This window comes from Gasterosteus aculeatus, chromosome 10 (genome assembly GCF_964276395.1).
Source record: "Gasterosteus aculeatus chromosome 10, fGasAcu3.hap1.1, whole genome shotgun sequence".
In the NCBI taxonomy this organism is placed as follows: domain Eukaryota; kingdom Metazoa; phylum Chordata; class Actinopteri; order Perciformes; family Gasterosteidae; genus Gasterosteus; species Gasterosteus aculeatus.
In genome coordinates, this window is record NC_135697.1 from 18,391,561 (window position 1) to 18,410,494 (window position 18,934).

Sequence of the window (18,934 nt, forward strand, 5' to 3'; positions counted from 1 at the left end):
AAGCAGGGTCTGCTGGTGTACTATTACTACATGAAGCAGGGTCTGCTGGTGTACTATTACTACATGAAGCAGGGTCTGCTGGTGTACTAGTACTACATGAAGCAGGGTCTGCTGGTGTACTAGTACTACATGAAGCAGGGTCTGCTGGTTTATTAGTACCACTAGTACTACATGAAGCGGTCTGCTGGTTTACTAGTACCACTAGTACTACATGAAGCGGTCTGCTGGTGTACTATTACTACATGAAGCGGTCTGCTGGTGTACTTGTACCACTAGTACTACATGAAGCGGTCTGCTGGTGTACTTGTACCACTAGTACTACATGAAGCGGTCTGCTGGTGTACTTGTACCACTAGTACTACATGAAGCGGTCTGCTGGTGTACTTGTACATCATGAGGTTGTTTGAGTCAAGCAGCTTTATAAAGAATCTTTATTTAACAAAAATAAATCTGAGACTTAAAAACAAAGACAGAAACATGCAAATACATCCATGTGTGTGTGCGTGTGTGTGTGTGTGTGTGCGTGTGTGTGTGCGTGTGCGTGCGTGTGTGTGTGTGCGTGTGTGCGTGTGCGTGCGTGTGTGTGTGTGCGTGTTCAGTAGCAGCGCAGGAAGAAGGTGTTGCAGGCCGTTCCTCTCAGACAGTCACAGAGTCGACCGATACGAGGTCCATGTTTCATAGCACAGCGCTCACCAACGTCACACTGAGACACACACATGATGCTTTACTCTTAAGTGCTCCTGAGCACAAACAGGATGTGATGTCATAAAACAGAACAATATAGTACTACATTTAGTGGTAAACACATAGTACTTAACATAGTGATATTTGTAGTAATACACATAGTAGAAGTAAAGAGTGTCACATCATCACAGGAAACACACAATAAATAATAAATGAACAATAATATTGGTGATTGATTGACGGCTGTCAGTCGTGTTCTCACCCGTGGGATCACGCTGGCTTTCTTCTCCACGGAGAGCCGGGTGTCACCTTCATCCAGGACGCCCTGCAGGGCTTCAGCCTGAGCGCGCACGCACACACACACACACACACACACAATCAGTATTATTTATTACTACTTTTATTATTTTAATTTCACATTTAATCTTTTATTAAGGATATTTTACAACATGCACTAATACTTTCTTGCTTCATTCATTTATTGGTTGACATAAATAATAATAATAATCATGAAACTATTTACCAGCTCTGCGGTTGTGAGTCCGAGCACCGTGTCGGCCGACCTTTGACCCTGGCACAGCGAGGTCAGCAGGGACAGACAGACGGACAGGTAAACGGCGGCGTGCACGCGCTCCATCGCCAGAAGTACGGAGAGGTCCTAAAGGATGAAAGCACAGGAAGTGATGTCGTCTTACAGAGGTGTTAATGAGGAGAAGAAGAAGTGACTCACGATTTAAAAGCTTCAGAGACGATGGAAGACTTCTTCTTCTGTGGTGTCGGCTTGTGGCTGAGCTCAAACTGTGTTGTGCCTCCGTCTCTTCCTCCTTTATTTATACAGTCTCCTCCTCTCCCACCTCCCTCCCCCTCCTCCTCCTTTGTTTATCCACTCTCCTCCTCCTGTGATGGATGATGCTGGTGATCGTTAAACACATGAGGCTCCCTGCTGACCATGAGTTGAAGGTCAAAGGTCAGATGAACCCCTCACCCCTTTTCTTTTTTTGATGATCCTTCTGAGATGAAACATTATTGATTCTTTATTACCGCGATCACAGATCAGAGATATTCCAACAGACAAGACACAAAAATACTCTGCAGTCCGCATTTATTTTAACACATTTACAGTTGTTTAGTTTCTCTTTGACATTGTTGATTGTTTTTGTATGTTTGCAGTTTGTGTTCATTGTTTTTGTACTTGTTTTGTGTCTTTGTGGTCCCGTTAAACATTGACGGTGTCTGTGGAGACGATCGGATGACTGAGGGTGAGAATCCTGCATTATTTGGAATAATTCTTCTTTAACTTGTAAAGGTTCATTTATTTTTTATTTATCACATCGAGCATCAATGCAGTAGCTGTAGAAACTGCTCATGGAGAAGATGTCCTCCCTTCACCTGCTGATTAACAGCCAGCTGCTTCCTGGATCCCGTTTCATTAAATGTTTGTTGGTCTGATTTGACCACAGATCAGTTGTGATGTTGCACCTTTTCTTCATCTGATTCATCAACGCTAAATGTCAGGCAGAAGCAGAGAACATGAGGGGGGAGTTAACGCAGCTGCTGTCCACCTTGAGACAAATAAACATGTTAAATAAGACATTTGTCTTTGGGACCAACAACTCTTTACGTTACAGGTCATTTATCTGACGCTTTTATCCAAAGCGACTTACGGCGCGTTTCCACCCAGCGGTACGGGTCGGTACGGGTCGGTACAGGTCGGGTCGGTACGGGTCGGTACGGGTCGGTACGGGTCGGGTCGGTACGGGTCGGGTCGGTACGGTACCCTTTTATTTGTGTCTCCACTGCCAAAAGTTGAGAATGGTACCAAAAATCTGAACCGTACCGTATCACTCTTTGGGTTCCCTTCCGTTGGGGCACCTGGCACAGGTGTTTGGCACTAAAGGGCGGAGCTAGACTCACTGCAGAGCGTTGATTGGTTGAAAGAGTGTCGTCATTTGCACGTGCCGCAAGCGGAAAGACAACACACGTAACACACCTGCAGCGTGTAGCCTCCTTGTGACAAACAGCCACATATCGAGAAGCAGGAACAGGATCGGCTGTCTGTCCTCCGTTGTTGTTTGCGGTTAGTTTCAGTTTTCACGCGATCAAATGACGTCAATCTGCTTTCCGTCATACACCACGCCCATCAAGTGACGTCATCACTACCTTCTGAAATACACCACGCCTATCAAGTAAGGGTACTGTTGGCGGTGGAAACGCTCGCCAAATCATGTTTAACCAACCCGACCGCTCGGTGGAAACGCGCCATTACATTACATTACTTACATTAACACACGACTTTTTACATTTCAGCCCGGGGAGCAATTAGGGGTTAGGTGTCTTGCTCAGGGACACTTCAACATGGGACGTGGAGCAGCCGGGGCTCGAACCACCAACCTTGCAGTTCCCGGCGCTCCCTCTCTACCCGTGCGCCACATCGACCCCCCGTTAAATGTCAAGGGGTCACTGCTGCACCTTGTTTTGTTCACCAGGCTTTCTTCTCTTTCTCATTTATTTCCACAATCCACCAAACAGACAATAAAACTTGTCTTCCTTCCTGTGCAGGGCTCCGTCTCACTGGGAACTAAAGCTATTAGTCACCCAGGTGCATGCTGGTCCTACCTGGCCACGCCCTTAAGTAACCCCCAGGTGCCCACAGCATCACCCAATCAGTGGTCCAATTATCCAAACTAGAGAGAAACCACAGAAGACGAATGATGACCTCGTTCTTCTGAGTCCTCGGAGACCTTCAGGAGCCGGACGATGAGCAGCTCAGACCCAGAGAACTATTTCCTTATAGTGGATATCTAGTCCTCGTTGGGCCTTTGTACTCAGTTTGAAAGTCTTTTTGTAACTGAAAGAATTAGAAATATACAAATCTTCAATTTGAAATGAATGTTGTAACTTCTTAGTTATTACACTTTTTATCATGGGTCACTAATTTGTCTATTGGGACAATTGCTGTCAGGATAAAGGGGAACTCCTGTGAGTGCTGTGTGCAAATCAGTTGACATGTATGTGAAATGTAGCAACAATCCACACAGAAAACCCGTTGTGTACATTATGATCATTGATAGTTGTGTATGGGGGGGGGGGGGGGTTACACTGTGCGTTCATGTCTCAGCTGATGGATTCTGAGTCAATGAGAAGCAGCATTCGGTTCTGCTCGGTTCTGCCAGGAAGCATCGAAGCCTTTGAAGGTCAACAGAGATAACGGACCAACGGGAATCTCTGATTGAAGACATGAAGGACATGCAGGACATGAAGGCGCTGTCCTCCCAGACAGAAATAGACGTGGCGCCCGAGGCGTCCGTCAACACGGACGGCGCTCGTGCTCGATAGCCGACACGTGTGATCACAGTCAAAGCTCGACCAGAAATACAGCAGCTCAGATTACACACATTCACCTTTGGTGTGGACGTTTAAATGTCTGTACTATATCAATCCAAAGTATTCTTATTATTATTACATAAAGTCCAGTTCTTAGAAAGCGTTTCCCTGAGGAGGGAAAAGATGGAAAAGAAAGAGGATCCTTTGTGTGTAACGAGACATTTTATTGCAAAAAACCAACAACTGTACAAAAATGACCTTTTACATTCTGGAAGATGCTTAATGTCTAAACAAAGACGGCTTAAATGAAACTGTTTTATTGGTAAAATCATTTCTCAGAGCTGCTCATGAAGCCGTTGTGTGTGTTTGTTGACTTGTTTGTTTTATAGTCCATCAATCAACAACATAGAAGCAGAGATACAATCTATTCACTATGAAACAAGTATATAATAGATATATAATATATATACACACATACAAATGCATGCATGTGCACACAAACATTAAATGTGTTGTGCATGTTTCTATACAACCTGTTCTCAGCTTTGTGGGGACGTTTTTCCAGCTGATTCAAGGATCACGTCCAGGGAGGCGAACAGTGCAAACTACGTTAACAGTGAAAGATTCAAACATACGTGACCTTCAGAAGGAACAAAGTCCATCAATCCTTTACTTTTTTCCAAACCCTGGAAAATTAAAATGTATCTTATATATGCTTTAGCTCTAAATGTATTTGATGATGACGATTCATTGGTCTGATTTCGGTTTGCTCTCTTTCCATCGTTAAGTCATTAAGAAGGTTCCACATGTACTTATACACATGTACTTATACACATGTACTTGTACACATACATATCAAATTGCAAAGTCTTTCTCCCACGTTGAAGATGTGAAGATAAGATGAAGACAGACGAGTCCATGTGATGTTGTGGTTGGAGTGTTGCTCTGTGATTGGCTGAGCCTGTAAAGCCACGCCGGGGGACACGGTGTTCCTCTCCCCGGAGGTCAGAGGTCAGAGGCCGAGACCCCTCCCACCTCAGGCGACCCGCTCTGGTTTGTGCAGGTTAGAACTGATCAGACGTCAGCTGCAGAGCAACAAATCAATAAAACAACAATTTGTTTTTCTCAAAACATAAATAAGGATTCAAAAGTGCTTCACAAGTCATTAAAATAGTCAGAAAAGATCGTAGAGGTATTTATGTCCATACTCATCCAAACAGCTTTGTATATACATATATATATACATATATATGTATATATGTGTTACATTAATCTCATTTAGGGTAAATTAGGTTGCTTTTTCTGCATTAATCATAGAACTGATCCAAGCTCTGCTTAGTAACATTTAGTGTTCGGCACCAAACAGAACAACGCCATTTGTTATCTGAGATGTGACTCAAAATGTCAGCGAGTGATTGGTTCTGACTCAGAACCGGTTTTCGCGCTACGAGTATCTCAACCTTTCAAAGTGTCAGAAGGACCTCGTTTATCTCTAATTATTTCATGACATTAAGTTTATCAGCAGCGTGTGATTTCTGCTCCGCCCCCCGCGGACCCCCAAGGGACGTTACAGAGCAACAGAGAAACAACTGAAACATGTTGTAATACAATCCTCAGGATTCTGTGTGTGTCTCACCTGTGTGCGTGTCCTTCTCATAGTGTGTGTTGAAGGCTGATCAGGGTAACCAGAGTCCAGAGAAGCATCCTGATTTCCTACCGACAGAGAATGCATCGTCAGCTGATCACATGACACAGAGTGTCACCTGAGGACTTTCACTGTGCATGTCTTATATTTATATATGAAGTCACTTCACAAAAACAGACTAAACAAACACTAAACGCATTAAAGTTACGAAGACAAAACATTTAGAATCCCTGGAGGTTTCTCAGTGTGTGTGTTTCTTCTTCTGCTAGATTGTGTTGTGTTGTAAGAAGATATTGACGGCAGAGAAAAGCTTCCCTGAACATCTGAGAGCTTCTTCTCTTTAGTTTCACTCTGGCTCTTGAGAAGAAGAAGTTGGGTTACATCCATACGTCACTCATTACATCCATACGTCACTCAATACATCCATACGTCACTCATTACATCCATACGTCACTCATTACATCCATACGTGACTCATTAAATCCATACGTGACTCATTACATCCATACGTGACCCAATTACATCCATACGTTATTACATCCATACGTCACTCAATACATCCATACGTGACTCATTACATCCATACGTGACTCATTACATCCATACGTCACTAAATACATCCATACGTCACTCATTGCATCCATACGTCACTCATTACATCCATACGTCACTCATTACATCCATACGTCACTCATTACATCCATACGTCACTCAATACATCCATACGTGACTCATTACATCCATACGTCACTGATTACATCCATACGTCACTGATTACATCCATACGTCACTCAATACATCCATACGTCACTCAATACATCCATACGTCACTCATTACATCCATACGTCACTCAATACATCCATACGTCACTCATTACATCCATACGTCACTCATTACATCCATACGTGATTCATTACATCCATACGTCACTCAATACATCCATACGTCACTCATTACATCCATACGTCACTCAATACATCCATACGTGACTCATTACATCCATACGTCACTCAATACATCCATACGTCACTCAATACATCCATACGTCACTCAATACATCCATACGTCACTCATTACATCCATACGTCACTCATTACATCCATACGTGATTCATTACATCCATACGTCACTCAATACATCCATACGTCACTCATTACATCCATACGTCACTCAATACATCCATACGTGACTCATTACATCCATACGTCACTGATTACATCCATACGTCACTCAATACATCCATACGTCACTCATTACATCCATACGTCACTCATTACATCCATACGTCACTCATTACATCCATACGTCACTCATTACATCCAGACGTCACTCAATACATCCATACGTGACTCATTACATCCATACGTCACTGATTACATCCATACGACACTCAATACATCCATACGTCACTCAATACATCCATACGTCACTCATTACATCCATACGTCACTCATTACATCCATACGTCACTCAATACATCCATACGTGACTCATTACATCCATACGTCACTGATTACATCCATACGACACTCATTACATCCATACGTCACTCAATACATCCATACGTCACTCAATACATCCATACGTCACTCAATACATCCATACGTGACTCATTACATCCATACGTCACTGATTACATCCATACGACACTCATTACATCCATACGTCACTCAATACATCCATACGTCACTCAATACATCCATACGTCACTCATTACATCCATACGTCACTCATTACATCCATACGTCACTCAATACATCCATACGTGACTCATTACATCCATACGTCACTGATTACATCCATACGTGACTCATTACATCCATACGTCACTGATTACATCCATACGACACTCATTACATCCATACGTCACTCATTACATCCATACGTCACTCATTACATCCATACGTCACTCATTACATCCATACGTCACTCATTACATCCATACGTCACTCAATACATCCATACGTCACTCATTACATCCATACGTCACTCATTACATCCATACGTCACTCATTACATCCATCCGTGACTCATTACATCCATACGTCAATACATCCATACGTCACTCATTACATCCATACGTCACTCAATACATCCATACGTCACTCAATACATCCATACGTCACTCAATACATCCATACGTCACTCAATACATCCATACGTCACTCAATACATCCATACGTCACTCAATACAGCCATACGTCACTCATTACATCCATACGTCACTCAATACATCCATACGTCACTCATTACATCCATACGTCACTCAATACATCCATACGTCACTCATTACATCCATACGTCACTCAATACATCCATACGTCACTCAATACATCCATACGTCACTCGTTACATCCATACGTCACTCGTTACATCCATAAGTCACTCATTACATCCATACGTCAATCAATACATCCATACGTCATTACATCCATACGTTACTCAATACATCCATACGTCACTCATTACATCCATACGTCACTCATTACATCCATACGTCAATACATCCATACGTGACTCATTACATCCATACGTCACTCATTACATCCATACATCACTCAATACATCCATACGTCACTTAATACATCCATACGTCACTCAATACATCCATACGTCACTCATTACATCCATACGTCACTCATTACATCCATACGTCACTCAATACATCCATACGTCACTCAATACATCCATACGTCACTCAATACATACATACGTCACTCATTACATCCATACGTCACTCATTACATCCATACGTCACTCAATACATCCATACGTCACTCATTACATCCATACGTCACTCAATACATCCATACGTCACTCAATACAACCATACGTCACTCATTACATCCATACGTCACTCAATACATCCATACGTCACTCATTACATCCATACGTCACTCATTACATCCATACGTTATTACATCCATACGTCACTCAATACATCCATACGTGACCCAATTACATCCATACGTTATTACATCCATACGTCACTCAATACATCCATACGTGACTCATTACATCCATACGTGACTCATTACATCCATACGTCACTAAATACATCCATACGTCACTCATTGCATCCATACGTCACTCATTACATCCATACGTCACTCATTACATCCATACGTCACTCATTACATCCATACGTCACTCAATACATCCATACGTGACTCATTACATCCATACGTCACTGATTACATCCATACGTCACTCAATACATCCATACGTCACTCAATACATCCATACGTCACTCATTACATCCATACGTCACTCATTACATCCATACGTCACTCATTACATCCATACGTCACTCATTACATCCATACGTCACTCATTACATCCATACGTGATTCATTACATCCATACGTCACTCAATACATCCATACGTCACTCATTACATCCATACGTCACTCAATACATCCATACGTGACTCATTACATCCATACGTCACTGATTACATCCATACGTCACTCAATACATCCATACGTCACTCATTACATCCATACGTCACTCATTACATCCATACGTCACTCATTACATCTATACGTCACTCATTACATCCATACGTCACTCAATACATCCATACGTGACTCATTACATCCATACGTCACTGATTACATCCATACGACACTCAATACATCCATACGTCACTCATTACATCCATACGTCACTCATTACATCCATACGTCACTCAATACATCCAAACGTGACTCATTACATCCATACGTCACTGATTACATCCATACGACACTCATTACATCCATACGTCACTCATTACATCCATACGTCACTCATTACATCCATACGTCACTCATTACATCCATACGTCACTGATTACATCCATACGTCACTCAATACATCCATACGTGACTCATTACATCCATACGTCACTGATTACATCCATACGACACTCATTACATCCATACGTCACTCATTACATCCATACGTCACTCATTACATCCATACGTCACTCATTACATCCATACGTCACTCAATACATCCATACGTCACTCATTACATCCATACGTCACTCATTACATCCATACGTCAATCAATACATCCATACGTCACTCATTACATCCATACGTCACTCATTACATCCATACGTCACTCATTACATCCATACGTCACTCAATACATCCATACGTGACTCATTACATCCATACGTGACTCATTACATCCATACGTCACTCAATACATCCATACGTCACTCATTACATCCATACGTCACTCATTACATCCATACGTCACTCAATACATCCATACGTCACTCAATACATCCATACGTCACTCATTACATCCATACGTCACTCAATACATCCATACGTCACTCATTACATCCATACGTCACTCAATACATCCATACGTCACTCATTACATCCATACGTCACTCAATACATCCATACGTCACTCAATACATCCATACGTCACTCGTTACATCCATACGTCACTCGTTACATCCATAAGTCACTCATTACATCCATACGTCAATCAATACATCCATACGTCATTACATCCATACGTCACTCAATACATCCATACGTCACTCATTACATCCATACGTCACTCATTACATCCATATGTCATTACATCCATACGTCACTCATTACATCCATACGTCACTCATTACATCCATACGTCACTCAATACATCCATACGTCACTCAATACATCCATACGTCACTCAATACATCCATACGTCACTCATTACATCCATACGTCACTCAATACATCCATACGTGACTCATTACATCCATACGTCACTCATTACATCCATACGTCACTCAATACATCCATACGTCACTTAATACATCCATACGTCACTCAATACATCCATACGTCACTCATTACATCCATACGTCACTCATTACATCCATACGTCACTCAATACATCCATACGTCACTCAATACATCCATACGTCACTCAATACATCCATACGTCACTCATTACATCCATACGTCACTCATTACATCCATACGTCACTCAATACATCCATACGTCACTCATTACATCCATACGTCACTCATTACATCCATATGTCATTACATCCATACGTCACTCATTACATCCATACGTCACTCATTACATCCATACGTCACTCAATACATCCATACGTCACTCAATACATCCATACGTCACTCAATACATCCATACGTGACTCATTACATCCATACGTCACTCATTACATCCATACGTCACTCAATACATCCATACGTCACTTAATACATCCATACGTCACTCAATACATCCATACGTCACTCATTACATCCATACGTCACTCATTACATCCATACGTCACTCAATACATCCATACGTCACTCAATACATCCATACGTCACTCAATACATCCATACGTCACTCATTACATCCATACGTCACTCATTACATCCATACGTCACTCAATACATCCATACGTCACTCATTACATCCATACGTCACTCAATACATCCATACGTCACTCAATACATCCATACGTCACTCATTACATCCATTTGTCACTCAATACATCCATACGTCACTCATTACATCCATACGTGACTCATTACATCCATACGTGACTCATTACATCCATACGTCACTCATTACATCCATACGTCACTCATTACATCCATACGTCACTCATTACATCCATACGTCATTACATCCATACGTCACTCAATACATCCTTACGTCACTCATTACATCCATACGTCACTCATTACATCCATACGTCACTCATTACATCCATACGTCACTCATTACATCCATACGTCACTCATTACATCCATACGTCACTCAATACATCCATAAGTCGCTCATTACATCCATACGTCACTCAATACATCCATACGTCACTCAATACATCCATACGTCACTCATTACATCCATACGTCACTCATTACATCCATACGTCACTCAATACATCCATAAGTCACTCATTACATCCATACGTCACTCAATACATCCATACGTCACTCATTACATCCATACGTCACTCAATACATCCATACGTCACTCATTACATCCATACGTCACTCATTACATCCATACGTCACTCATTACATCCATACGTCACTCAATACATCCATACGTCACTCATTACATCCATACGTCACTCATTACATCCATACCTCACTCATTACATCCATACGTCACTCATTACATCCATACGTCACTCAATACATCCATACGTCACTCATTACATCCATACGTCACTCATTACATCCATACGTCACTCAATACATCCATACGTCACTCATTACATCCATACGTCACTCATTACATCCATACGTCACTCATTACATCCATACGTCACTCAATACATCCATACGTCACTCATTACATCCATACGTCACTCATTACATCCATACGTCACTCAATACATCCATACGTCACTCAATACATCCATACGTCACTCAATACATCCATACGTCACTCATTACATCCATACGTCACTCATTACATCCATACGTCACTCAATACATCCATACGTCACTCATTACATCCATACGTCACTCATTACATCCATACGTCACTCATTACATCCATACGTCACTCATTACATCCATACGTCACTCAATACATCCATACGTCACTCATTACATCCATACGTCACTCATTACATCCATACGTCAATCAATACATCCATACGTCACTCAATACATCCATACGTCACTCATTACATCCATACGTCACTCATTACATCCATACGTCACTCATTACATCCATACGTCACTCAATACATCCATACGTCATTACATCCATACGTCACTCAATACATCCATACGTCACTCATTACATCCATACGTCACTCATTACATCCATACGTCATTACATCCATACGTCACTCAATACATCCATAAGTCACTCATTACATCCATACGTCACTCATTACATCCATACGTCACTCAATACATCCATACGTCACTCAATACATCCATACGTGACTCATTACATCCATACGTGACTCATTACATCCATACGTCAATCAATACATCCATACGTCAATCAATACATCCATACGTCAATCAATACATCCATACGTCATTACATCCATACGTCACTCATTACATCCATACGTCACTCATTACATCCATACGTCACTCAATACATCCATAAGTCACTCAATACATCCATACGTCACTCATTACATCCATACGTCACTCAATACATCCATACGTCACTCATTACATCCATACGTGACTCATTACATCCATACGTCAATCAATACATCCATACGTCAATCAATACATCCATACGTCAATCAATACATCCATACGTCATTACATCCATACGTCACTCATTACATCCATACGTCACTCATTACATCCATACGTCACTCAATACATCCATACGTGTTTCATTACATCCATACGTCACTCATTACATCCATACGTCACTCAATACATCCATACGTGTTTCATTACATCCATACGTCACTCATTACATCCATACGTCACTCAATACATCCATACGTCACTCATTACATCCATACGTCACTCATTACATCCATACGTGACTCATTAAATCCATACGTGACTCATTACATCCATACGTGACCCAATTACATCCATACGTTATTACATCCATACGTCACTCAATACATCCATACGTGACTCATTACATCCATACGTGACTCATTACATCCATACGTCACTAAATACATCCATACGTCACTCATTGCATCCATACGTCACTCAATACATCCATACGTGACTCATTACATCCATACGTCACTGATTACATCCATACGTCACTGATTACATCCATACGTCACTCAATACATCCATACGTCACTCAATACATCCATACGTCACTCATTACATCCATACGTCACTCAATACATCCATACGTCACTCATTACATCCATACGTCACTCATTACATCCATACGTGATTCATTACATCCATACGTCACTCAATACATCCATACGTCACTCATTACATCCATACGTCACTCAATACATCCATACGTGACTCATTACATCCATACGTCACTCAATACATCCATACGTCACTCAATACATCCATACGTCACTCAATACATCCATACGTCACTCATTACATCCATACGTCACTCATTACATCTATACGTCACTCATTACATCCATACGTCACTCAATACATCCATACGTGACTCATTACATCCATACGTCACTGATTACATCCATACGACACTCAATACATCCATACGTCACTCATTACATCCATACGTCACTCATTACATCCATACGTCACTCAATACATCCAAACGTGACTCATTACATCCATACGTCACTGATTACATCCATACGACACTCATTACATCCATACGTCACTCATTACATCCATACGTCACTCATTACATCCATACGTCACTCATTACATCCATACGTCACTCATTACATCCATACGTCACTGATTACATCCATACGTCACTCAATACATCCATACGTGACTCATTACATCCATACGTCACTGATTACATCCATACGACACTCATTACATCCATACGTCACTCATTACATCCATACGTCACTCATTACATCCATACGTCACTCATTACATCCATACGTCACTCAATACATCCATACGTCACTCATTACATCCATACGTCACTCATTACATCCATACGTCAATCAATACATCCATACGTCACTCATTACATCCATACGTCACTCATTACATCCATACGTCACTCATTACATCCATACGTCACTCAATACATCCATACGTGACTCATTACATCCATACGTGACTCATTACATCCATACGTCACTCAATACATCCATACGTCACTCATTACATCCATACGTCACTCATTACATCCATACGTCACTCAATACATCCATACGTCACTCAATACATCCATACGTCACTCATTACATCCATACGTCACTCAATACATCCATACGTCACTCATTACATCCATACGTCACTCAATACATCCATACGTCACTCATTACATCCATACGTCACTCAATACATCCATACGTCACTCAATACATCCATACGTCACTCGTTACATCCATACGTCACTCGTTACATCCATAAGTCACTCATTACATCCATACGTCAATCAATACATCCATACGTCATTACATCCATACGTCACTCAATACATCCATACGTCACTCATTACATCCATACGTCACTCATTACATCCATATGTCATTACATCCATACGTCACTCATTACATCCATACGTCACTCATTACATCCATACGTCACTCAATACATCCATACGTCACTCAATACATCCATACGTCACTCAATACATCCATACGTCACTCATTACATCCATACGTCACTCAATACATCCATACGTGACTCATTACATCCATACGTCACTCATTACATCCATACGTCACTCAATACATCCATACGTCACTTAATACATCCATACGTCACTCAATACATCCATACGTCACTCATTACATCCATACGTCACTCATTACATCCATACGTCACTCAATACATCCATACGTCACTCAATACATCCATACGTCACTCAATACATCCATACGTCACTCATTACATCCATACGTCACTCATTACATCCATACGTCACTCAATACATCCATACGTCACTCATTACATCCATACGTCACTCATTACATCCATATGTCATTACATCCATACGTCACTCATTACATCCATACGTCACTCATTACATCCATACGTCACTCAATACATCCATACGTCACTCAATACATCCATACGTCACTCAATACATCCATACGTGACTCATTACATCCATACGTCACTCATTACATCCATACGTCACTCAATACATCCATACGTCACTTAATACATCCATACGTCACTCAATACATCCATACGTCACTCATTACATCCATACGTCACTCATTACATCCATACGTCACTCAATACATCCATACGTCACTCAATACATCCATACGTCACTCAATACATCCATACGTCACTCATTACATCCATACGTCACTCATTACATCCATACGTCACTCAATACATCCATACGTCACTCATTACATCCATACGTCACTCAATACATCCATACGTCACTCAATACATCCATACGTCACTCATTACATCCATTTGTCACTCAATACATCCATACGTCACTCATTACATCCATACGTGACTCATTACATCCATACGTGACTCATTACATCCATACGTCACTCATTACATCCATACGTCACTCATTACATCCATACGTCACTCATTACATCCATACGTCATTACATCCATACGTCACTCAATACATCCTTACGTCACTCATTACATCCATACGTCACTCATTACATCCATACGTCACTCATTACATCCATACGTCACTCATTACATCCATACGTCACTCATTACATCCATACGTCACTCAATACATCCATAAGTCGCTCATTACATCCATACGTCACTCAATACATCCATACGTCACTCAATACATCCATACGTCACTCATTACATCCATACGTCACTCATTACATCCATACGTCACTCAATACATCCATAAGTCACTCATTACATCCATACGTCACTCAATACATCCATACGTCACTCATTACATCCATACGTCACTCAATACATCCATACGTCACTCATTACATCCATACGTCACTCATTACATCCATACGTCACTCATTACATCCATACGTCACTCAATACATCCATACGTCACTCATTACATCCATACGTCACTCATTACATCCATACCTCACTCATTACATCCATACGTCACTCATTACATCCATACGTCACTCAATACATCCATACGTCACTCATTACATCCATACGTCACTCATTACATCCATACGTCACTCAATACATCCATACGTCACTCATTACATCCATACGTCACTCATTACATCCATACGTCACTCATTACATCCATACGTCACTCAATACATCCATACGTCACTCATTACATCCATACGTCACTCATTACATCCATACGTCACTCAATACATCCATACGTCACTCAATACATCCATACGTCACTCAATACATCCATACGTCACTCATTACATCCATACGTCACTCATTACATCCATACGTCACTCAATACATCCATACGTCACTCATTACATCCATACGTCACTCATTACATCCATACGTCACTCATTACATCCATACGTCACTCATTACATCCATACGTCACTCAATACATCCATACGTCACTCATTACATCCATACGTCACTCATTACATCCATACGTCAATCAATACATCCATACGTCACTCAATACATCCATACGTCACTCATTACATCCATACGTCACTCATTACATCCATACGTCACTCATTACATCCATACGTCACTCAATACATCCATACGTCATTACATCCATACGTCACTCAATACATCCATACGTCACTCATTACATCCATACGTCACTCATTACATCCATACGTCATTACATCCATACGTCACTCAATACATCCATAAGTCACTCATTACATCCATACGTCACTCATTACATCCATACGTCACTCAATACATCCATACGTCACTCAATACATCCATACGTGACTCATTACATCCATACGTGACTCATTACATCCATACGTCAATCAATACATCCATACGTCAATCAATACATCCATACGTCAATCAATACATCCATACGTCATTACATCCATACGTCACTCATTACATCCATACGTCACTCATTACATCCATACGTCACTCAATACATCCATAAGTCACTCAATACATCCATACGTCACTCATTACATCCATACGTCACTCAATACATCCATACGTCACTCATTACATCCATACGTGACTCATTACATCCATACGTCAATCAATACATCCATACGTCAATCAATACATCCATACGTCAATCAATACATCCATACGTCATTACATCCATACGTCACTCATTACATCCATACGTCACTCATTACATCCATACGTCACTCAATACATCCATACGTGTTTCATTACATCCATACGTCACTCATTACATCCATACGTCACTCAATACATCCATACGTGACTCATTACATCCATACGTGACTCATTACATCCATACGTCAATCAATACATCCATACGTCACTCAATACATCCATACGTCACTCATTACATCCATACGTCACTCATTACATCCATACGTCACTCATTACATCCATACGTCACTCAATACATCCATACGTCACTCATTACATCCATACGTCACTCAATACATCCATACGTCACTCATTACATCCATACGTCAATCATTCCTCCCCACTGATTGTTTCGTCGTGTAGTGAAGTCTGTGGTTCCGCCCACCTCACACACGGTTAGACGATGTTCTTACCAGAGGAACCGGAAGTGATGCAGCGTTTAGAACATTGACTCCGCCCCGCTCCGTGGTTTCTTGGGTGGTTGTCATGGTAACAGTCACGTCCTTTCGCCGCCCCTCTGTGTCCTCCTCTTCGTCTTTGAATAGCTTGCTAAACTGATCCAAGTCCTCGCTGCTGGCGTTACCTGAACGCACCACGTAACAAACCCTTAGAACAGCAGCGCGGTTCTGGTGAAGAGCACCTGAACGCACCACGGTAACAAACCCTTAGAACAGCAGCGCGGTTCTGGTGAGGAGCACCTGAACGCACCACGGTAACAAACCCTTAGAACAGCAGCGTGGTTCTGGTGAGGAGCACGTGAACGCACCACGGTAACAAACCCTTAGAACAGCAGCGTGGTTCTGGTGAGGAGCACGTGAACGCACCACGGTAACAAACCCTTAGAACAGCAGCGTGGTTCTGGTGAGGAGCACCGACCCGACGCCTTCTACCGGACTTACTGTAGAAGCTGTAGTCGAAGGTGACGTTGTAGTCGCCGTAGTCGCCGTAGTCGGGAGGCACGGTGGGCTCGTAGTACTGAGCCCGGACCACTGAAAACACAAGTCATGAACGTCACGATGGCGTCTCAGGGTCACGCTGCTCCACTGGGACGTGAAACAAATAATAAGTTCTGTAGAGACGGACACACACACACACACACACACACACACTAAATGAGGTCAGTCGGTCATAATCTGTAAAATCTGATCTGTGTCAGTGCCTTGATTCGACCTTTGACCTTAGAGTGCTAACATGTGTGCTACATGTTAACACTAAGCTCTTTAACATGGAATTACAAACACAGACTCACACAGAAACACACACACACACACACACACACACTCATATACACACACACACACACACAGGGGGGTTGATGGGAACTGAGGGGGTGTCTGTTAACTGTTAACAGGAAGTGACATCACTAACATTCTGTCAATCAGAGTTTCATCCCACCGAGGCAGGAGGAGGAAATTAAAACCAGGTGATACGATTGTTACACACAGA

The 18,934-nt window shown here is 41.6% G+C and overlaps 2 protein-coding genes across 2 annotated transcripts in view; both read right to left on the bottom strand.

Annotated features, from left to right (window-relative positions):
- Window positions 1-413: 413 nt before the first annotated feature.
- On the bottom strand, window positions 414-1,501 carry cart4 (cocaine- and amphetamine-regulated transcript 4). The gene is made up of 4 exons (XM_040189266.2): window positions 1,415-1,501; window positions 1,208-1,342; window positions 947-1,024; window positions 414-703 (listed from the first exon to the last, which is right to left on the bottom strand). The coding sequence occupies exons 2-4, from the start codon at window positions 1,319-1,321 to the stop codon at window positions 596-598; spliced, it is 300 nt and encodes a 99-aa protein (XP_040045200.1). The 5' UTR covers window positions 1,322-1,342; window positions 1,415-1,501; the 3' UTR covers window positions 414-595.
- A 2,710-nt stretch (window positions 1,502-4,211) lies between these two features.
- LOC120826748 (uncharacterized) overlaps window positions 4,212-18,934 on the bottom strand; it is a 28,143-nt gene continuing 13,420 nt past the window's right edge. Inside the window, exons 3-6 of the mRNA XM_040189267.2 lie at window positions 18,388-18,477; window positions 17,902-18,071; window positions 5,645-5,721; window positions 4,212-5,093 (exon numbers count right to left, since the gene is read on the bottom strand). Coding sequence (XP_040045201.2) covers window positions 5,662-5,721; window positions 17,902-18,071; window positions 18,388-18,477 — 320 coding nt within the window. The 3' untranslated portion in view covers window positions 4,212-5,093; window positions 5,645-5,661. The remainder of the gene's footprint in view (window positions 5,094-5,644; window positions 5,722-17,901; window positions 18,072-18,387; window positions 18,478-18,934) is intronic.